At 49.8% G+C, this 22,669-nt stretch overlaps 1 protein-coding gene across 4 annotated transcripts in view; it reads right to left on the reverse strand.

The window, feature by feature from the left end:
- GALNT10 (polypeptide N-acetylgalactosaminyltransferase 10) overlaps nucleotides 1-20,255 on the reverse strand; it is a 166,963-nt gene extending 146,708 nt beyond the window's left edge. For 2 of the 4 annotated variants that reach the window (XM_023754099.1, XM_023754102.1), the window contains exon 1: nucleotides 20,060-20,255. In XM_023754099.1, coding sequence (XP_023609867.1) covers nucleotides 20,060-20,218 — 159 coding nt within the window. In that variant the 5' untranslated portion in view covers nucleotides 20,219-20,255. Of the gene's footprint in view, nucleotides 1-19,803; nucleotides 19,965-20,059 lie in introns of all 4 variants that reach the window. The other 2 variants (XM_023754101.1, XM_006089104.3) reach the window with 2 other exon arrangements.
- Between the last annotated feature and the right edge of the window lie 2,414 nt (nucleotides 20,256-22,669).

Below are 22,669 nucleotides of genomic sequence, written 5' to 3' on the forward strand. Positions count from 1 at the left end.
ACCAGCAGACAGGGCTGGGGCACTAAAAAGTTAAAGAGCAGAGGCAACACCTCCACAGGAAAGAGGCAGCAAGCAGACCCTCCCATTCTCAAAGCACTGGAGCGCCCATACCAACCACCACTGCTGCTGCCCTTTGAGCAGAAGCGTGGTAATATCCTCATTTTCCACAAGGGGCGCCTGACCTGCTAGAGTTCATAGAACGTGCTGACTGGGGCTCCATCAGCATCACTGGGATAGAGAGCAGGGCTTTAGCCTGAAGCCACTGTAGTTCACAAAGGCAGGGAAGGATAGGAGTGGAGGCAGTGAGGTCTGCCAGACCGACTGCGAGAGGTGGGTGGGCAGGAGATCCAGTGAGAGAAAGAAGAGGAAGGAAAGGGGTGTTGCTGGGCCTCAAGGAGGTCTAAGGGTGATCTATGTACCATCTTAGGTGCTCCATAGCTGCTGGAGTGATTTTACGGGCCAACTGCCCAACAGGCCTCTGAGCACATGGGAAAGAAATTGGACAGCAGGTAAGAGATGATGGTCTTACCATTAAAGCATGATGACCTGAGGTTGGGCAGAGAGAAGAATTTCTCACTCATGATGATAGGAGAGGAACATTTTTTTCTTTCATGGGTCAACAAAATCTAGCAGGGAAAATCTGCCAGGGTCCACTCACAAGCAAAAAGCAGTTACTTGGAAATGAACATGAAAATATAAATGTAGTTTCCAGTAGATAAACCTTCTAATGCAAATACCAGGCTGTTGTCCAATCTACCTGGAACATGGTTTAACCAGGAAGCAATGACAGACCAGAAGCAGGTCCTGAACCACTCTAAGGGATGCCACCTTTCTGTTCTTCGGAAGGCTGGAAGGTTTTCAGTGAGTAAAGTCTAAGCCCCAGAAAGTTGCATTTTATTATTATAAATTTAAAACTTTCAAATTAATAACATTCTTTACTGTAAGTTAATCAATGAGGACTATAAGGTTGTTTTGATCAACAAATAATTTGACCTCAGGAATTAAAGACAATGGAGCTTGCGGCTTACATCTGCTTCAAAGTACAATTTCTCTATTTTGCCTTAGTTGCCCAATGTTGAGAAAACCTTTCCGATGTAATGGATAGTATTTATATTTGACAAATAAGTACATGCATTTCTTTTTAACACAGCCTGCCCTACAACCTCAGGATTCTCTTCAATTAAACAGACGCTGGAAGAAGAAGCGGGTGACCTTCAACATGTAAAAATGTATAGAACAGCAGTCGACAACCGTTTGGACTTCACGGACCACCAGTCGTCCGCGGTATAGAACACACAGAAGTGGTTTTTAAAATTTTTTTCTTATTATTACAGCTTTAAGAAGAGTTAACAGCATTTGAAACAATGTTTACGGAAACCCTGAAGCACCCACTTGGACCTCCACAGACAGTTTGTGAAGTGCGGGCTGGGATGGTCTCTGAGGCCCCCAGGCTGGCCCCGCCTCCTCACCACTACATCTTGAACAGAAAGGAATGAAAACTCCCGTGGCGGAAGCAGGCCTGAAGCAAAGGAGCTTTACACCTGTTCCCCGCCTCCCCCAATTCAGGGGGAAACTGGGGAGGGGAAGGAGAGAAGGTAATAATTCCTGCCTCACACAGCACCTTCTCATATAAATCCATATACTAGAATACCTAGAGCCGGAAAAACCACCAGCCGGAAAAGAGAAAGGTATTCAGATGCCCAGAGCTAAGAGGGCCCTACCAGATCCTCCTCCTGCTCCAGGGGTGCAACCAGAGTCCTGCAACTCAGTAGTTTCTGGTACAGAGAATACCAGATCCCCCTGAACAAGCAATTTAAATGCTCTGGAGAGCAGCTAACATACCTGCAGCAGTAATGTGTACAGACGGCAGATCTGCACAATGCATGCTACGGCACGCTTATTCATGTTCAACCATGACGTTATTCTTTTGCTGTCTATCTTAGGGAAAAGAAAAATCACTGGTCTATCCTATATCCAGAAGAACTGAAGGGCTGGGATGATGAGGAGAAAGAAGAAAAGGGAGAGGTGGTGACCTCCTCGTCCCTGGAGCTATTCAAGGCAAGGCCAGACTACCTTTGAAGGCTGCTGCAGAGAGGATTCCTCCCCAGGGTGAGACGTACAAATGATTCCTACAGTTCCCCTCCAACTCAAACTCTGTTTCTAAAAATAAAAGCAATCCTTTTACAATTTATTTTTTTATAACCACACAAATTACACATGTACGCCGTCGTATCTCAGTACCAACAGTGGTATAATGACATTTACAAGCCATATTTCCCACACGTGTTTTCTCAGATAATCATCCCTGCAACACGGCTATTACTGTCCTTATTCCCATTTTAGAGCTGGGGCAGGGGCTCTGAGTTTAAGTAATTGCTCTGAGGTCCGACTAGCTGGAGAGCAGAAATCACAGACAGCGCCAGGTTTCTCTCTGACATTCCTCCTCCTCCCCCTCCTCCTCCTCTTCTTCCTTCCCCTTCTCCCCTTTTTGTCTTCTGGTAACCACAGTTTAACAATGGGAAAATGGAGGGAACATACTGAGAAGGAGCCTCCTAGACAGGTACCTGACTGAATCCCCTCCCATCACTTTGTACCATGAGATGAATCAGGGAGGACCTACTCATAACCTCGGTGGGTAATGAATATACTAAGATATGCAATCATTTTTTTAAAGATAGGTTCATGCACATCCAAATAAAAAAAAATTAGTCCCCTTTTTAAGTTTAAACAAGGAAGTGCTTTAAAGTGAAGAAATGAAAGGAGGAAGATCCCACCCCCTCACACCCCCCCTTGCAAAGTAGGTTCTGTTATTCCCAAGGGTGTGACTGAGTGCACGCAGCTCTGAGATCACACTGAATGAAACATTCGGATGAATTCCACAATGGAACGGCACAGGAGACAAATGTCAATTCATTAAAGAAGACAACAATGATTAATTCTAAACGATATGTCCTCCAAATTGGTTATTAGATTTGAATTTTCAAAAACAGAACCACCTGGTTCTTAATTTTGTTTGGAGGCTGCTTAGATCCTCAGAATTCAGATCAAAACTGACTTATCTCCAAAATGTTTTAGCAAAGAGGGTGTGGGTGGCAGTGGTAGGGAGGAGTGATTCCCATCAGCCTTTCTATGTTCCAATTGCTTAAAAAGCCACAATTTCTCAAAGAGTTGGGAGGGAATGAAGAGACCCAAAGCCTAGCGCCACAAAACACACCCTCTCCATCTTCTTTCTTCTTTGTAATGGAGAACCCTGGAGGAGGGATGTTGCCAAGCCCCTTTTGTCAAAGAGGTCCTTGGGGCCCAGAGTGTTAATAACTGGCTCAAGGACACACAGCACAGATTTACATCCCGTCTGATACTCAGTCTCGTGTCCCTTTCTTCCCAAAAGGGAAAACACTTCCAAAGAAAGTTGCCAACTCAAGTTCTGCTTCCTCAACCCCAGCTTAGCCACCATCTGGGCTTCTCTCATCTCAAATCATTATAACGAACTAACGCAAAGAACCTGAGGACAGCACAGCTGTGTGTTTGACTCAGAGCCGGTAACAACAGCAGTAGTAGCTAATGCTTAGCACAATCTGGCACTGGGCTGAGAACATTGAACACTTTCACATATGTTTCACAGATAAGGAAACTGAGGCACAGAGATGTTAACGTCGCTTGCTTAAGGCTCTAAAGTGCTAAAGTAGAGAAGCTGGGATTTAAACCTACAGGGGCCTGTGGTTTTAATCCCTTCGCCACCACTTACTGGCTGTGTGAGCCTGCACAAGTTACTTAATTTCTCTCCACCTTACTTTTGTGATCTGTAAAATGGGGATAATAATAACAGCGACCCATAAGGCAGTTCAGAGCAATAAATGAGATAACATAAGTGAAGCATCTGGCATCAGGACTACGCATTGCACAAGTCCAAGGGATACCGTTCACAAACGGAGATGTGCTGTAAGGAGTCCTGCTTGGCACAGCGCCCATCACAGTGAAAATGCTAAATGCTAGCATCAGGATTCACGATCCTGTAGGACAGAGCCAATAATCAGGGCCAATAACCTGCTCTGAACGGCTCTCCTCTGTTGTCCATCCTTAGTTTTCCATGGGATATCTCAGCTCTTGTGACAAATCTTGGGGCATGTCTTGCTTCCCCAAGCAGATGTAAACTGGGATCCCTTGAACCACCTGCAGTGCCGAGCACACAGGAGGCCCTCGGGAACTGTGGTGGTTTTTAAATGTCAAGTTCTTTCACACTCTTCCCTTCAAGGGGTGTCCATGGCAATGCTGGAGTCTAGGTCAGATAAGGATTGTGGCTTCCGGCCTGCTCTCTCTCAGACCACTTGCTCTGGGAAAAGCTATGCAATAGGGACACTCAGCTTCCTGTAGGAAGGTCCAGGCGGTGAGGAACGGAGGCCTCAGGCCAACAGCCACGTGAGTGAGCGTCTTGGAAGCGGATCCCCCACCCTAGTCAAGACGTCAGATGACTGCAGCCCTGGCCAACATCTTGATTGCAATCCCATGAGAGACCATGAGCCAGAACCACCCAGCTAAGCCTGAATTCCTGACCCACAAAAACTGTGAAGTAATCAGTGTGTGTTGTGATAAGCTTCCGAATTTTGAGATAACTGTTAAACAGCAATATATAACCAAAAGAGGAACCACATGGGATTTTCATAAGATAACATGCAAGCAGACAACAGGAAAGTCGTAGTTTTAGGGTGGAAGGGATGACATTCCTGGATGACAGCATCCCTGTTGTTAAACTAAAAGAGAAATCAGATGAAAGTCTGGAGATGGACGAGCTTCATGCATTCAGGCTTTGGCTCAGAAATCACCACAGGAAAAAAGAGGGGTTAGTGGAGAGGAGGACACCCAGGCTAAGGAAGGCTGGCTGAGCAGCTCAGCACTCCCCTCCCACAGAAGATCCCCTACTGGGGATCAAGCCTGCAACCCTGGGCATGTGCCCTGGCTGGGAATTGAACCGTGACCTCCTGGTCCATGCTCAACCGCTGGGCCATGCCGGTCGGGCCCCACATTCTTTAGATCATAGTTAGAGTTCCCTTTACTTTGTAATAGACAGTCCTTCATTACTCCAATCTCCTGTCCTAATTAATAATTCTTTACATCAAATGTTCCATGTTCATGGGTGGTTTCTCTCTCCTGATTGAATCCTGACTAACATAATTCTGAATCCTAAAATGTGCCTCACACAGAGGGCTGAGGCTAAGGGATTCTGGACCTGACATGATAAGAGTGTCTATGAACCATTCCTTATATGCCAGGCACTGTCCCAGGTGCTGTGTGTGCCAATTTAATCCTGATAACTATCCTATGGTACTATTGCCATGCCCATTTTATTTGATTTATTTTTGAATTTTCATAAGAGTTTATTTGAGCCAAACTAAAAGACACACCAGGGAGCAAGATCTCAAGTGCTCCTATCATGGCCATTTTAAAGTAGAGGAAATGGGGAGACAGAAATTCGGGAACTTTCCCAACAGCTAGTCAAGGGCAGAGCTGGGATTCAGACCCAGGCAAACTTGTGGCCCTATGACCCTAGGGGTGAGGTGAGGAGGGGGTGAGGAGAGAGGTGGCAGCAGGGACATCAGCTTGAGGGCTACTGTGCATCCTCTCCCATGCTCTCGGGGCGCAGGGCCCACGCCTCTGACTGCCTACATCTCACAGCCCTTGAACGACCTGCCCAGTGGTCCAGCTGGTCCTCAAGGGCAGAGACCATGCCCTTTCCGGCCGGAATGTCAAGTGCTTAGCAGAGAGCCAGCCTGGGCACATTCGGTATTCAGTCAAAAGCTGCAGGCTGAATGACACACTGAATGAAGCAGAACCTCAGGCGCAAACGCCAGCTAAACGATGGGCTGAGCCTCCTAGTCACACGCTGTGCTGGGCATGCTCTGGCCCCAAGTCCTGTCCTGGGAGCTCCTGTCTCACCTGCCCTGGCATGAAGACATCTGACAGTGGTGACACAATGACCTGCTGGGTCTCTTTCAACTCTTGAACTCCAGGACCCTTCAGAAAGCAAACCTGGTCCCATGACTTCTCTGCCCAGCATGCCTCTGGGAACTGCAAGTGAAGTTCAGCCCATGGACCTGGCCCCACCAGCGTTCTTGCCTCTCCAAGGCCCACTCCTGACATTACTTTTTAGGGGCCAGAAACACTGAACTTGGGAGACCCTGCACACACCATGCTGTTTTGCCCACTCTGGGCTTGGGACTGTGCTCCCACCCTGCCCCCAGCCCTCTCCCTGCCTGGCTGCACCAGCCCACTCACCTTCAAAGCTTGAGGTCAGGATTCCCCCTCAGACAGCCTTCCCTGCTCCACCTGCCCTGCCCATCTGGTCTAAGGGATTCTGGACCTGACATGATAACAGTGACTCTTCTATATGCTCACACAGTGGGATCCCTGCAGCTACGAGGGGGTCCCATTGTATTCAGCTGGACCTGTCTGGTGTGTGGAGCCAAGGGCACAGGTAAAGGCTGAGAACTGCAGGGCAGTCATAGCTCCATCCGTGACCAGCTGCATGCCCTTGGGTGGGATGTTGCCTCTCCCTGGTGCTTAGTGCCCTCCTGTGTAAAATGGGGATATTTATAGTGAGCACGCCTCTGGGCTGCTGTGAAGATTAAGAACAGTGATGTATGCCGAAACCGGTTTGGCTCGGTGGATAGAGCGTCGGCCTGCGGACTGAAAGGTCCCGGGTTCGATTCCGGTCAAGGGCATGTACCTGGGTTGCGGGCACATCCCCAGTAGGAGATGTGCAGGAGGCAGCTGATCGATGTTTCTCTCTCATCGATGTTTCTAACTCTCTATCTCTCTCCCTTCCTCTCTGTAAAAAAATCAATAAAATATATTAAAAAAAAAAAAAGAAGAACAGTGATGTATGTAAGGCACTTGACACTGTGACTGGCCAAAGCTACCTGCATAGAAGTTACTATTAAGAGTGTCTGAAGCTCAGCGGCTGCAAGTTACCTAGTTGGGTGGCCTCACTACTTGACAAGGTGTCTGGACCACAGCATGCATGTGGATGAATGAATGAATTCATCCTCTCTCTTGACTCCCACAGCCTCCAAACTGGTCCCTGGCCTCCAGTGGAGGACTCCCGCAGTGCCATATCCACTTTTCTGAGGCCTTCATCTGACCAGGTCCTCTCTGCAAAACTATTGATGACTTCCCAGTGCCCTGATGTCCAGTCTGCCGCACCCCCTGTGCTCCGGGCCCCACCTCCCACAGTTACTCCCTAAGAGACATTTGAAGGTTCAGTGATTGGCTTACTCCCTGCTCCGGGGACAGGGTCTCTTCTTTCTGCCACCGGAGAGCCCCCAATCCTGGGTTGAACACTTTTGTAAATTCCTAAACCTTCTCAGGGCCACCTTAAAAGTGACCACCTTTCAGAAGTCCATCCGACCTCAACCAGTGCAGTCTCCTCCTCTTCCACCCACAGCACTTGGCCGACTCCTGCAATATAAGGATGCTCTGCACCAGATCACCATGAACTTGTCCATGTCCCCTTGTAGCAAGGAGCTCTCTAAAGGCAGCAGCTGCTTTCTGTACCTATCACATAGTAACCCCCCAAATCAATTACATGGGGACACAGGATAAAAATAAATTGTTGAAATCATTGTTGTTGGAACTCAGAAAAAGAAAGATAACACTGTTAAGTAAAGGCAGTACCATGTTTTTACTCATTGGTACTCAAGGTTATTAGCCAAGTTAAAAAAAAAAAAAAAAGGAGGTTGATCTCTTAACAAGGAGAGTGGCTTTATAAAGAATGCATATGTGCAGGATAATATGCTAATCCTCCATAGGAAGAGAGGATTTTCCCCATGAATTAAAAAGGAATCGAAGTCCCTAGAAGAGATTAAGACAATTATCCTGCCTTTGCAAAGTGTTTTATCCACTCCGCCCAAACACAACACAGAACCACATGCATGTACACACACAAAACAATGTGATGAGACAGTGGGAGATGTTCCATGTGTTGGTTTCCTGGGGCTACCTAAAAACGTACCACAAACTAGGAGGCTGAAAACAACAGAAATTTATGGTCTCACAGTTCTGGAAGCTTCGAAGTGGAAATCAAGGTGTTGGCAGGGCCATGCTCCCTCCAACGCCTCTTCCAGCTGCCCCAGGCCTTCCTTGGCTTATGCCAATCTCTGCCTAAGTCTTCCCAAGGCCATCTCTCTCTCTGTGTCTCTCCTCTTACAAGGACACTAGTGAGTCACATAGGATTAAGGGCCAACCCTGTATGACCTTATCTTACCTAAATACATCTGCAATGACCCTATTTCCAGAAGGCACATTCTGAGGTACTGGGGGTTAGGACTTCAACAGATCTTTTTGGGGGATGTGATTCAATCCATAACAGTCTATTCATTGATTTAATGGGAGATGTGGTTCTGGGAGAAGGACCTGCCCAAGGTCACACAGCAACTCAAGGTGGTTCCTCCACCAGGAAGAGATGACAACAGGGTCAGCAAGCTGCAGCTCGCTAAATCCAGTCTGCTGCCTGTTTTTGCAAAGCTATGTTGGAACACAGCACGCTCATTCATTTCTGTACTGTCTCTGGCTGCTTTCACACTGTAATGACAGAGCTGAGTAGTCACAGCAGAGCCTGCTGGTCCACAAGACCTAAAATATCCCCTGGTCCAAAAGAATAGATGAAATACACTGGCCACGTTTGGAGATGGACTTTCTGGAAAAGAGAGGAAGCTTAGGCCCAGGTGGCAGTCCTATGAGGTTCCTTCTCCAGCTGGATCCTCCTCTAAGGGGCTGTCTGGCTGAAAAGGCTCCTTCCACATTACCTCCTTCTGCCTAGAGAAATGGCAAAACACAGCACTCTATCATCCATGCCACTAATGTTGTACAAATTACACTCTATAAGCATTTCCAAGGGACAGAAATTAATTCTAGCTGGAAAGATCAGAGAATACTTTCTGGGAAAGGATAGATTTGAGAGGAGCCTAAAAGATGTGCAGTGAGCACTCAAGAAATCCTCTAAGTCACCCTGAGCCGTAACATATTACCTAGCACTCTGCTGAACTAAAGGGAGTGAGTTCCCCATCGCTGGAGGTGTTCAAGCCAAAGATGGCTGACCATTTGGACGGGATGAGGTTGGGGAGATGGGACACGATGAAAGACTGTCCCCTTGGAACTGTGGGTTCCACAGTGGTAGTGGTTTCTTTCGTTTCATCTGTCATCGTATTTGCATCAGGAGTAGAGAGAGAGACAGAGAGACATACAGAGACAGGTAGAGAAAAGGGTTGAGAATAGGAGAGGAGTGAAAGAGTCACACTCACACCCAAAGTCAAAAAAAGCCTACACAAACCCATACCAGGCTTTTTTCCTCTTCTAAAAGCTACAGAGAAAAAGAGAGCAAAAGCCTGACAATTAGGGTTAAAACTAATCAAATGTCCCTTTAATACCTCTGGCTTGGCACCTAGCAGCCTTCTTAATGTGCCCCACTGTTCCCTGGCAGGGCTCTTGGCTGCCTCACAGCAGACAGCAGTACCTGACAATGGCCCGTGTGTGTGTGTGTGTGTGTGTGTGTGTGTGTGTGTGTGTTTCTGGGGGGGGGGGGCGGGGGAGGGACAGGAAGAGTTATCTGTACTCTGCTGTATGCCAGGAAGGTACTATTCCCACTTTATGGGAGAGGAAATGAAGGCCAAGGGCGGTTAAATGACTCGCCCCAGGCATCAGTACAGCAGGGTGGTGAGGAGCACTGTAAGAATGCGTTTCCGTCCCACCGCTTACTTATTTCCGCTGCATTCCTGGAAGTTCTTGACGCTTCCTGAGCCTCACTTTAACCACATGCAAAACGGAGCACTTGCCTCCTGGGGTTATAACTCTAATGAAATAGATGGGCACAGTGCACGGCATGCAGCAACCGCTCAATAAGTTATCGGTCATCACTGTGGAGCCAGGACTCAAAGAGAGAGCCTGGCTCTCAGCTAGGACTGGCTGCCACACCGACTGTGCCAGCGCCCACTGCCACACCAGCAGCCACCTAGAACCTCTAAGGGAAGGTTCCTGAAGGGGATGGAGCCGCAGCCACTCCTGTCCTGGCAAAGCTGACTGTGTGCAGCTGAACTGCCTCACCCAGCGATCTCTGGGGGCCCCAAATGGCTCTCACACAGGCTCTCTCTTTTCCAGAAATGCCCGAAGGCCCTTGAGGCCCCTCCCACAGGGAATTCGGAAAGTGCCACTTCTGCCGGGAAAGCCATCTTTCCTCTCGTTCCACAGACTCCTAGCCCCCCCCCCCAACAGGAATGCACATTCTGGGGTTTCCTGACGTGCCAGGAAGCACGAGGCCGAAAACAAAGTGGACCCTGTACGCACTCCATTCCAACAACTCCATTTCCAACAAGCCTACGGCAGCCCCTGACACAGCGGGAGCAAACTTTACTAGAGAGGGCGGCCCTCAAGCTCAGACACCTACAGACTCAGAGAAGCAAGAGAAGTGGTTGTTGGGCTCAGATAGAGCAGGAAGAGCTGATATAAACTTAAGTGAGTTTGTTCAAGAGCCTATGGTTTATATATTTATATTTCCAAGTAACCATCTTCTTTTTCTTTTCCTGAAAAGTACATTAGGCTGACAGCACGATTAGCCTCAACTTAACTGGCTCTGTGAACATTCCTATCACTTCTGCTCTTTGAACCTTGTTTTTCCTCATCTCTACAGTACAGGCCATAGGCCCCACCCTGCCTCCACCATGATATAAAGAGAACACACTGGACAGGGGTTATGAAGCAGGGCTCCCCAACTGTCTCTAGAGGCCAGGCTGGTTGTGCAAAGGGTGCCGAACCCAGGTTTGGGGACACAAAGCAGGGCTGGGACCATGGCCACCCGGAGAGCTGGCCTGTCTAGAGGGGGCAGCTGCTACCCAGACCCAGCCACTTTTTGTGATACTGGAACCCGGGCCCTGGTGCCAGACTTTTCCATTTCCCCCCAAAAGGCAGAAATGAGAATTTTGTTAAAATGTGAAATATTCCGATGTGTAGGTACTGATAACTTATTAACATTTAAAAATAAAGACACCCAATCATCCCTGGGCCTGCACTAGGTGAGCCATAAAAAACATACCCGCCAGTTTACAACCTCCATTAAAGTACACATGAGGGTTTTAAATAATATAAAGGTCAAATAAAGTAATAAAAGGAGTTCTCTGAAGGAGACAGCCATTAGGGTTTATTATCAATAAAATAACCAAGAATCCAAACCACAGCCCCTGGTGCCCCAAGAATAGAAACACCAACTTTATTCACTAAAGTCAGGTGCCAAATTTGGAAATTGGTTATTTCACAAATAGATGTGCACACATATACACATTTTAACTGTCAGCAGCTGACTCTGATCAATACTCAGGAGGAAACATGCAAAAATAACAGTTTTCAGTTGAGCACATACAATGTGCTTTAGCAGCGGGAAGTGATTTTCACACACACTCCCCCGGCAGCTGTTTCCAACCTATTCCCTTGAAGAAGCCACCTCCCTCCAGCCCCCACCGGTCCCCTCTGCTCAGCAGCCCACCACTTGGAGGCTCACCTTTGCAACCCATGGGGGAGACCCACATAAACACACAACCTTGTTAACTGGAGTCTCGGGAGGCTGCCCAGTGAGGCGCCCAGGAGGCACGTGGGCCTGCCGTAATCTGCCCTGGCACGGCCGTCTGCGCATGCAACTAAGGGAAGAGCTTTCCAGAGCCCAGGCTCATGGGGCCCTGGGCGATAACCTCCCACCGTGGCCTCCTGTCCAGGGGAAGGGGCTGGGCTCACCGAGGTCACAGGCCCAGTGGGTGGGGAGGCAGCAGAAAGGAGCCTGGGGCTGTGGGCTCCACTTGCAGGAGGCACTGGGGTTGGAATTCTGTTGCCATCACTTTCCAGCTGTGGTTACATCACTGAACCCCTCTGCACCTCACTTTTCTCATCTTTAATGTAATTCGATCCTCTCCACGGCACTGTGCAGTAGTGGTCACTGTGCTCGTTTTAGGAGGAGAAGCTTTGATTATTATGCTCATTTTAGAAGACTGCAGCTCCAGAGGCTGGGCAGAGCTAGGCCTGGTTCCTGATCCCACACTCTGTCCAGCTCAAGGGAGAGGTTCCTAGGGTCTTCTCAATGCTACCCCTTCCCAAGAGGCCCCAAGTTTAGTACCACTGCTCTCTCCCACCATGGCACCTCATTCTACAGGATGGTAGAGCACCCATCCTGAGAAGGCAACAGACCACGGACATCAGAGGAAAAGGAAGCTGTAGGACCTGGGAGAGTCCTTGCAGCCCACAGCAGAGGGATTTTTCCAGTGCACTGCCTATCCCAGATCTAAGATCTAAGATCTGGACTCTGAGCTGCTTTCACCTAATATTGTGCCACTAACAGGTTCCACAGAGCTCCCCTGGGAGTGCTGGATGACATCTCCAGGAATAGAAGTTCAAAGGCAGGTCCTCAAGTGCTCCTGGGGAAAGTAGAGTGGGCCCCTGGAGAAGGCGAGGTCTGCCTCTTGGGGGTGCTGGCAAGCTGGGGATGTGGGCAGAGAGAAGAGTTCCCTGATGGGCTCTCAATAGCATTTGTTAAATATAAGGTTCCCTAACCCACCCATAATGGCCCCATCAGGCTCCTTGGGTGCGGGCTCCCCAGGGATTCTGAAGCGCCATGCAGTTCGAGAAGAACCATTCCTCAGGCTAAGCTGCCTGCACTAGGCCAGCAGTTACTGAGTACCAACCCTATCATTCACTCGCTTGTTTCTTCAGTCATCATCAAATGGTTGGGGCAAACAAGAGTGGGTGACCAAGATGGAGGTTAGCTGCTGCCTGCAGGAGCGGCCAGTCTGGACAGATTAAAAATGATTACTATACTGCAAGGTACATTTACATGTGGGGTTCTGCTCTGAGACCCCAACTCACCCTTGCTACCCCAGGTTGCCCCAGGTTTAGGAGGGAGGTTGCAGGGAAGAAGTGGGCCAGAGGCAAGGGAGCCGTGTGTGTGGAGTCCCAGAGGCGCGTGGAATACACCAGCAGGAGCAGGAAGGGAGAAGCAGAAAGAAACACCAAGCTGTGCCATCCTGCAGGCCTCTGACCGAAGTAAGCCGATGAGAAAATCAAAGCTTGGGGGATCTGAGACCTGTGAGAAAGCTGAGGGCTGGAGTGACCCATGCATGCTTCCTGGAGGCGGCAAAGAATACTCCCTAGAAGGAAGCAGAGGATCTGGGTTCTCTCCCAGGGTGGGAAGCAGCTAGGTCTCCCCCCAATGATTGCCTCAGATATCAAAGAATCGGGGAGTGGGACACAAAGAGCTGCCTGTGCATGCACAGCTTCCTCCCCACACCCGATCACGAGAGACTATCTGGCCCTGGTTCACTTCTGAACCCTGTGCTATCGGGCCAACCACCTATGCTGGGATGGCTGACCTTCCAAATGACACCGGAGGCATCCTTCCCTCCCTTGGCCACAGGCACTACACACTGCCTCACAGTGTCTCAATCTAGGAGGATTGGCTCTTTCATTTGCTCCTACCTGTGAACGATTGTGACTATCTGACAAGCTGTACCGATAAAGGGCCTATAAATCCACTGCCTAGCAGAAGAAGTGCTAAATAAATGGTAGCTGCTATTATTATTAACAGTATCATGCTCAGCATCATCGTCCTTAGCATCATTTTATGATGTGGCTTTTATCACCAAACTGAAGAGAATTCAGCTTTTGAAACTCAGACTTCTCTCAAAACCAAAGGGAAGGAAACAAATGGGCCTGCTTTCCCCCCTTTCTTCTTCTATCTACACTCAGCAGAGGGCACCAAACAGGAACCATCCAAAGATAAGAGAGAAGAGAGACACATGGAGAGAAAGCTACACACGCATAAATACACACCCACCCACCCCAGCAAGCGGAATTGTTTAGCTTCCTCTAGCTTCCAAAGTATGAACACTCCGCCTCCTCCAGCTAAGAGGGCCAAAGCTGAAGAGACAGAAGTTCTTTTTCAGCTTGAGAGAAATTTTCAATGAACTGACTTTTAATGTGTGTGCGAAGGGGAGGGGGCAGCTCTCAGGATGCCTGTGAGGGGGAAGGAAGGCAGCAGCAGCACTCACACGTAAGATGAAATAAAGGCAGCTTTCAACTGCTCCTCAGCTCAACCCTCTACTCCAGCTGGCCAGCATCTGCACCAAGCCGTCCTCAGGAGGAAACTGAGGCCCACAGAGGGAAGCCTCTCAGCCAAGGGTGGGGCAGAATGAGAATCAGACTCCAGACTGCAGGTTCAGGGATCAAAACTGAGTCCAGGATGGCCAAGGGGTTTTATCTCGAGGACCGCGTCTGATCCCTCAACTGCCTGGGATCCTGTGTCAGCAGGATTCTGAAGGGAACATTTGCTGGCTTCTTCCCCAGATTTCATTTCGCCTCCTCCCCACCCGATTTTTCCCAACTCTTCTTCCTAGGATTTGGGTGGCCTGACGGGACCAGTAGCTCTAGAGTGGATTAAGTCTGTCAGCATCAACTGTGAATGGTCCAGAGAGCACATTAGATCCAAATTGGGCCAATAATACCTGAGGAGACCTTGCTAGGGCTCATAGGAAAGACGTTTCCTCTCTTCTCCAGAAGCTATCAGAAGTAACAGACTCTTTCCTCTAGGATCTGGGTGTGAATATGAGATGGGAAAGAGTTGCAACCATTTTTTTCTACCATGGGGGCTCAGTCAGGACATGAAACCTCTGGATCACACCACACCTGAAGTCAATTGCAAGTACAAGAGCTAATTAATAAATTCCCTGACTCATGTCAGCCCATGTGGCTTAATTCATTCTGTTACGTGCAACTGACAGAGAATCTGAGGTGGCTCTTAAGCTGAGATTAGTCCATCTATCACGGACAGCAGTGATGGTGTCACCTGGGACGCTACATGTGATGCATCCTTTTAACTCCTCTAATTCCCCTGCTGGATCCCTTTGCCACCTTAAAATTTAATCCATTTGACTTGCTTTAAAACTATAAACATTTGTGGGGGGAGGGGGGGAAGTAAAAGCCAGGTTTCCAGCAGAGAGCTGGTCTCAATAAGTGCTGGCCTCCAAAACTGGGAGTGATACTCTTGGCTCATGAAGGAAATAATGGAGGAGAAGGATCAAATATTAGCATGTGGAGGGGAAAATATTCATGGTCAAACAGAGTAAGAACTTGGAGAGAAGAACTGGGTTCTGATCTGCATGCCTCTGTGAACTGACTTCTCCTCTCCTGGGCCTCAGTTTCTATAAATAAGGGGGGTGGGACTAGATGACTAGATGACTTCTGGAGCCCCCTTCCTGCTGATATACAACATACCAAAACACATTTCTCCTTATAAGCCTTTCCCTAAGTGCTAGAAGAGGATGTGGTTCCTTCTTTAAGACATTTGTGGGGGGGGGGGGGGCACAGGAACTCAGGCACGGAGAGGCTACCTCCTCACTCCACTTCACTGGGCGTGAGGACAGTGGTTATCGGAGAAGCAGGACTCTTATGCAGTCTTCCTGGGGGCCAAGCCTTATCTATCAGCTCTTCTTTTACTGGCTCTGACACAAAGATGGAATGCAGAGGGTCAGATACATTCAAAATAAAAAACCCACTGCTAACACCGTCATGAGCGTTTAGCTGTCATGGGACATACTTCTGGCTGCCAAGTTTGCCTCCAGGAGTTTTTCAGCCATGAGATCCTGATGCCATCTCTGTGGAAGAGCTGACTGTGGACAAGGTGCAATTAGCAAGCTTAGATGGTTATCTTTCAAACAGGCCTTTGCTTTTTTCATTCCTGTTCCATTAGTTTTTATCGTGTCACTGGAGCCAGCAGATTACAAGCTGAACATCCTTAGACTACAGCCTGAGAGAAGGCATTTGAGTTTGAACATATCTCTAAGTAGTGGCCTCCTCACAAGTTAGATATGGAAGCTTGTTTAAACACACTGCTACTATCCAGGCCTTTCCAGTACATGCTTCCAAACAAACTCACAGAACTCCAGGATGTTAGAGTTGGAAAAGTCCTAACACTATCTATCTCCTACATCGCATTTGAGTTTCAACATGCCATTGACGCCACTTGAGTAGCAGTGTTGACAAACAGTCTGAGGCCAAGTCTGGGTTTAATGGGAAAGAGATTGCTTAGCAATGTCTGCCCTGGCCAGGGGAGGGGAAACACCATTATAACACACAATGACCTTTCCCCTTTTGAATCTAAGCCCTTACTTCACAGATGAGGAATCCAAGGCCCAGAGAGGTTAAACCACTTTCCTAAGGTCACACAGTAAGTTTAAGGAAGGAGAGAGAACTAGAACCTAGGCCTCTCTTCCAAGGCCTTCCTCAGCTGGGCTCCTAGGGAGATTGCAAGCCCAGGATAAGAGAAAGCAGGTGGGGAGCAAGATTTGCTCAAGTAAATCAACAACCCTTCCCTTGTGGCATCAGGTTTCAGCTGGGCACCAGGCAGAGAAGTGATTAGCCATCTACAGGATCCCAGCCCCTCTGTGGGAAATTAAGGAAATCATCCCAAGGCTACATTTCTATGGTACTTAACTTTCCGATTGCTAAGGCTCTGCCACCAGGAAGACTAACAAAGGGGGAAAAGGCATTAATTTCTGGGTGTTCTAGGAATAAAGTTCACAATGAAAAATAAAGATACAGTGAGTAAAAACTCTTGATACTTGAAACTTTGAGTCACTGGTATTCCATTAACCCACCAGTTTCTATCCCATAGTCACTATTATCCAATGAAGTCATTTCTCACAAGAGATTACGGCTCAGAAACGGGGAGGAACTGCATCGTATTTCCCAGTATGGGTTTTTCATGGCCAGTTCCCAAGTCCGGAATATGAAACAGACTGGAGAATCAAACCAAGATGTTAAGCAGATGGGGCTAGGAATGAGAGGGAACCCCAAATTAAAATGAAGATGGCTTCAAGACTGGCTTTTCTTGCTTGGTATTGCAGCTTTCACAGCAGCCAGCTGAGTTGTCTGACCAGATGGATTTGGAAATCCTAAAAGCATTCTGTGTCCTTTATAAATCAGCTGCCCTACCCAGCACCCTCTGGAGCCAGTGTGACAGTTGTATAGACTCAAGTTCTAGCAGATGATAAATGCTCTTAATTTAAAACTCTGTATTCTTCAATCCAGTGGAGAAATCAAGGAGTTAAAGGACCGCTCAAACAACAGTGCATTTGTTACCCTCAAAGAAACTTCTCTCACACCCACAAGGAATATATTTTTCATTTGGATAAAGTCCTGTCAGACTTCCCTCCCGAGCCTCTGCAGTTATTTCTTCCGGAAAGATCAACGAGGTGCCCTGGGATCATGCTCAACCATTACAGGAGTGACAGGCTGAGCTCAGAAGCAGTCAACCCTGTCGAAAAGAAGCTCTGTGTGCTCAAGAGGCCAGATCTCCCAGACAGCAGCCTGGCGTGTTCCGTGCACATCCCGGTACTCTGGGATGAGGGGCAGAGCACCATCCCTGTGAGAAGTCAGCCTCTTCCCTCAAGGCCAGCTGACATTCAAACACAGGACCGGGGGCCAAGCCCAGCGCTGTGCATCTGCAGGAGAGCGGAACAAATAGGGGACTGTGTGGAAATTTGGCAGCGTGTTCCTGAAAGGCAGAGGATGAATGCAGAATCCTATAGCACCTAGAAGAGCTTGTCATTGGGGAAACAGCTCCATTCTGCTGCTCCCAGGGAGCCAAGACATTTCCTTTAAAGCAAGGATAATCAGTTGGCACCCGCTACCACCACCACCAGACCCCATTCACCACTTCCTCCTCCTCCTCCTCTTCATGATATTGCAGAGTAAAAGAAATGAACGAGAACTAGACCTTCCCAGATGTGCTTGTCTGTCCATTTCAGTTAGGGGCTCTGAGCAGCGCCCAGCTGTTGCTTCCCTCTCTCTCTGCCCAAAAGGCTGCCTTCCTCCATCAGTTCCCTGTTGCACAAGTGAGTAATTTACTTTGAAAGTTCAGACCAAACTGGCAGTTAACCTTGACCTTCTCTCTACACATCTGGGACTATAGAAAATGAGAATCAGGATGTCTGCCATCCATAGCAAATGAAATATGAGGGCTTTCTCCAGGCAGAGGCAGAATGTTATGAGCTATTTTAGAACCGGCCAGAGCTATTCCAAAGGAGAGTTTGCACTTGGGCCGGGCACTCTCCCCCATGACCCGGGGCTGAGTCCAGTATGGTGCCCCCACAGCTAGGGATGCTACCAGGGACTCCTGCCACAGGAAAAAAAAGTGGTCAATGTACTCCTCATTGATTCATTGACGGTATTACAGAATGGTGGAGCTAGACCAATAACCACATTTTACATGAGGAGGAAGGGAGGCTCAGAGACGGACCTGAGAGGTGATCAAGGACATACACAGCAAGTTAATGGCAGGGCAGAGCCTGGCCCAGGATGGGAACAGAAGAAAGACTTCATGAAGCAAACACCCCCAGGAATACAGAATTGAAGGGAGAGGGGTCTAAGTTGGCTGTCAGGGTTTGTGCCAGGGATTTAGGAAAGGAGTTAGGGCCCTTAGTGTCCCAACAGTAAGCTCTACCAGAAAGATCAACCAGGCCCTGCAGGATGGTTTACAACAATTACCGAGCGACAGGCTACACTCAAAATTGGCCAGTTCTGTCGCAAAGAGCCCCGCTCAAGATGCCACTCTCACTACCTAGACAGCAGCCTGATATCGGGAAGCGAAAGGGAAACCATCAGCTTCAAAAGTCAGCTTCTTCACTCATCCTGCCAACAACCAGTCAAATTTAACCCTGCTGCACAAATCATCCGCTTCCCATGGAACAAGGAAATCCCTTCACAAACCTGAAATATCCCACCGTGTGAAACATTTGTCAAGCATGCATTCGCTCACTGTCAGCTACCGAGTCAGGGGCTGGAAGGCTAGGAGCGAACTGACAGGGCGTCTGCTATCAGTCTAAAGTATGTGTGACACACAGCACACACACACACACATGCATATACACACACACACACACACAGAGACACACACGCACGCATACATGGGTGAGTTCAGAGGAGGCAGAAACAATTAAAATCCTAGTCTATGCTGCAAGAAGCAGCACACCTAATTAGCCTGAACAAGTTTAGAGGAGTCATGGTACTCTGAGAAGGGACAAGGAAGGCATATGATATTCCATCTTCTGGGCACCGGGCACAAATAGCCTCTGGGAAATTTTGGGGATCTCGCTACAAGAGCCCCCACTTCTGGACCCTCAGAAGGTCAAAAAAACAGCAAGCCCCTCAAGGACCAGGAGCTCACCCCCTTCCCCATCCCTAAGGGCTGAAGCTCCAAGGGGAGCATGATCTTTGCATCCTCCGAGGAACCCACAGGATCTGGAGGGAGAATGAGCAAATAGGGAGAGGTGGGAGGCCCGCCTCCTAACAGATGGGAACACAGGAAAGGGGCTGACCTGAGTAGGGAACACCGGGATCAGCAGGTGGGGGGAGATTAGAAAAGACCTGGACAACATCTAGAACAGCGGTTCTCAACCTATGGGTCGCGACCGTTTGGCGGTCGAACGACCCTTTCACAGGGGTCGCCTAAGACCATCCTGCATATCAGATATTTACATTACGATTCATAACAGTAGCAACATTACAGTTATGAAGTAGCAACAAAAATAATTTTATGGTTGGGTCACAACATGAGGAACTGTATTTAAAGGGCCAGAAGGTTGAGAACCACTGATCTAGAAGTCCCGGGATCTCCAGGAGTGATCCTGGGATGCGGCATGCCGACAGGATCCTCCAAAAGAGAGATGCTGGAAGGGGCGAGGGGGTACCCACACATGGACAGAAAGAAGGACGGGAACCTACGGTAAGAACCAGACGTCCAGACTGGGCATCAGGATTCCTGGTTTCCAGTTCTGGTTCTGCCTCTGACGGGCGCGGGGTCCTGGACAAGTCCCTGTCCTTCTCTGAACCTCAATCTCCCATCCAAAAAAATGGAAAGAAGAGAAGTGTCTCCGGCGCTGACGCTGAGAAGGCAGGGGAAGGGGAAGGAAGGAACCGAAAGCTAGAAGTAAATTAGGGGAGAAAGTGTTCCCAACCCCCAAACATCTGGAGGACTCACCTGTCCGGCCGCTGGGGCCACCGCAGCCCCAGGTCCCCCGGGGGTGCTGTCGGGCTGCCGTTCGCGGTACAGCGCCCAGAGCCCCACGTTGGGCAGAAGGACCAGGGCCGCCAGCACCAGCGCCACCGCCTGCAGAAGCCGCTTCTCCTTCCGCCTCATCGGGGCCGGTCAGCCCCGCCGCGTCCCGCCGGTCCCGCCGGTCCCGCCGCGCGGCCCCCAGCTCCGAGCGTCAGCCCGCCCGCCCGCCCGGCGGCAGCAGCTCGGCGAGGAGAAGCGGCCCCGGCGCCGGCCCCGCTCCAACTCCGCGGCACTTCCGCTGCTCGCCAGCCGGGGAGCCGGGCTGGGCCACCGCGCCGCCGCCAGGGGGGGTTCGCCGCCGACCCCGCCGGTCCCGAGCCCCGGCGACCCGCTCGCCCCGCGCCGACCTCCGATAGATCGGCAACCGAGCGCCGTGTGCCGGAGCAAAAACCTTCTTGCGGCTCTTCCTGGTCCGCCCGGGCGCCGCGGGGACCGAGCACAGATTGCTCCCCCCTCTCGGCCGCGATGGTGCGGTCCGCTCCTCGGCGGCCCCCCCTCCCGCTCTTAGGAGCTTTGCTAAAGTCCCGGAGTTGGGGAGTTGGGCGCTAACTGGTGCGGGGAGGCTTCTGAGCGTCTTCGCGCGCTGGGACGCGCCCAGGGACCCACAGCCCCGCCCGGCAACCTCCGCTCCGCATTCCCGTGGACACGCTGCGCGCTCCGCGGGGATGTGCAGGCTGTGCTGGAGCCGGGCGGAATGCTCCACTCCCGCGGCCCCAGCAGCTGGGGCTCCCCACCCACCTCGGCTCGGCTCCGAGAGAGAACCTGCGGATTTACTGTGACTTCGGGGACCCTGTGTTCCCAGGCAACACCTGTGAAATGGGGCGACACCCGTGCCTCACGCGCACTGTTTTGCCGGCGGACCCTCGTTTTTCTTCCTTTCGGAGCCCCTGTCGTTAGGTGTGAACGCCTTGTGTCAACTGGAGTGCTGTGCCCGCCTGCCACCTGTCTGTTGACCCTGCAAACCGGCGGGGAGGCGACCGGCGTCTCTCTGCAGGACCTTTTCTCACGAAAGCCCAACCTCCTTGGGGTTAGAATGCCCTCCAGTCCCACGTGTACTTCTAAGCAATCAGCTCATGAAGCCCTTTATTGAAACCTCTTGTCGGTCTCTGTCTCGGGTTAGCTCTTCAGCAAACCCTTAGCGATCGCCTACTGTGTACCGGACACTGTGCCAGGCACAGGGATGAAATGAAAACAGACTCGAGCCCCCACATCTGGGAGCTGAAACATCAGATACATAATCGCATTAGACGGAGGAGTGTGTCTGGACCGTGGGGAGGGCTCTGAGGGAGTCTGGCCCTCTGGGCACTGCGGAGGGCCACGGAGCTGGGTGGTGATGCCTGTGGCTCCTCAGTGCTCTTCACGGAGTTGCTTCCTCTGATGCCCAGACCCCACGCGCCCTCTTGGTTGCCTTCCTCTTTTCCACCCCCAAAGTGTCCTCTTGATTCTCTCCACCTCCAGCCCAGCCGCTGCCTAGCAGCCCCAGACTTGGACCAGTGTCCTGTTGACTCCTGCTTCCCAGTTCTTCCTGCTCCGGGCAGGGGGCTGGCGATTCTGTTTTCTGAAATCAAAGCTTACAGATTTCGACATCTGCTACAACACCTTCAAAGCTCCCATCACTCAGGCTCTAGAGCCCACACTGTGGCCTGCTAGGGCAGACCAAACATCCTTTCCTCCTCTCTGCCCCGACCAATTGCTGGCTGTTTTCCTTGACCACTTAGTTCCTTCTACCCAGAAAGCCCTCCTCTTCCCCATGTATGTCGGTAGAAATCTTGTGCATCTTTCCATGTCCAGTTGAACTGCCATCTCCTCCATGAAGTCCTCCAAAAGCCCGCAGGGGGCTGCTGTCTTTCTTTGGATTTCTGTCACAGTAATGCTTACCTTTTACTGAATGCTACGTCAGACACCATGTTAAACCCTTGACATGCATCACCTCTTTCAATGTTCACAGCTTCCCTGTGAGATAAATGCTTTTCTTATCATCATTTGCAAATGAGACTCAGAATGAAGAAAAGTAAAAGCCAGAGTGATCCTGTTTTAACAAAGTTCAGATAGCATCACCCCTCGGCTCAAATTGCTTCAGTGGCTCCCCGCCTCCCCCTGGATTTCTATGAAGAATGACAAGATCCTACAAGGCTAGACATGAATAGTCCTCACCCTTTACTCTCTTCATTATGCCCCAACCCATTGGCCTTCTTGCTATTCATCAGAGAACATCAGGCACAGTCCCCATTCCCACCTCTGGGCCTTTGCACTTGCTATTACCTCTGCCTAGACTGCTCACTCTTCTATCCCTAGATCCTTACCTAATGCCTTTTAAAAATATTTGTCTCGTTGTAATAACATATGCATAATATAAAATTTACCATTTGAACCATTCAGTGGCATTAAGTACATTCACATTATTGTGCAGCCATCACCACTACCCATCTCCAGAACTTTTTCATCTTCCAAAACAGAAATTATGTACCCATTAAACACTAATTCCCCATTTCCTCCCTTTCAAACCCTGGTAACCATCATTCTACTTTCTGT

Source organism: Myotis lucifugus, unplaced genomic scaffold, assembly GCF_000147115.1.
Source record: "Myotis lucifugus unplaced genomic scaffold, Myoluc2.0 scaffold_56, whole genome shotgun sequence".
In the NCBI taxonomy this organism is placed as follows: Eukaryota; Metazoa; Chordata; class Mammalia; order Chiroptera; family Vespertilionidae; genus Myotis; species Myotis lucifugus.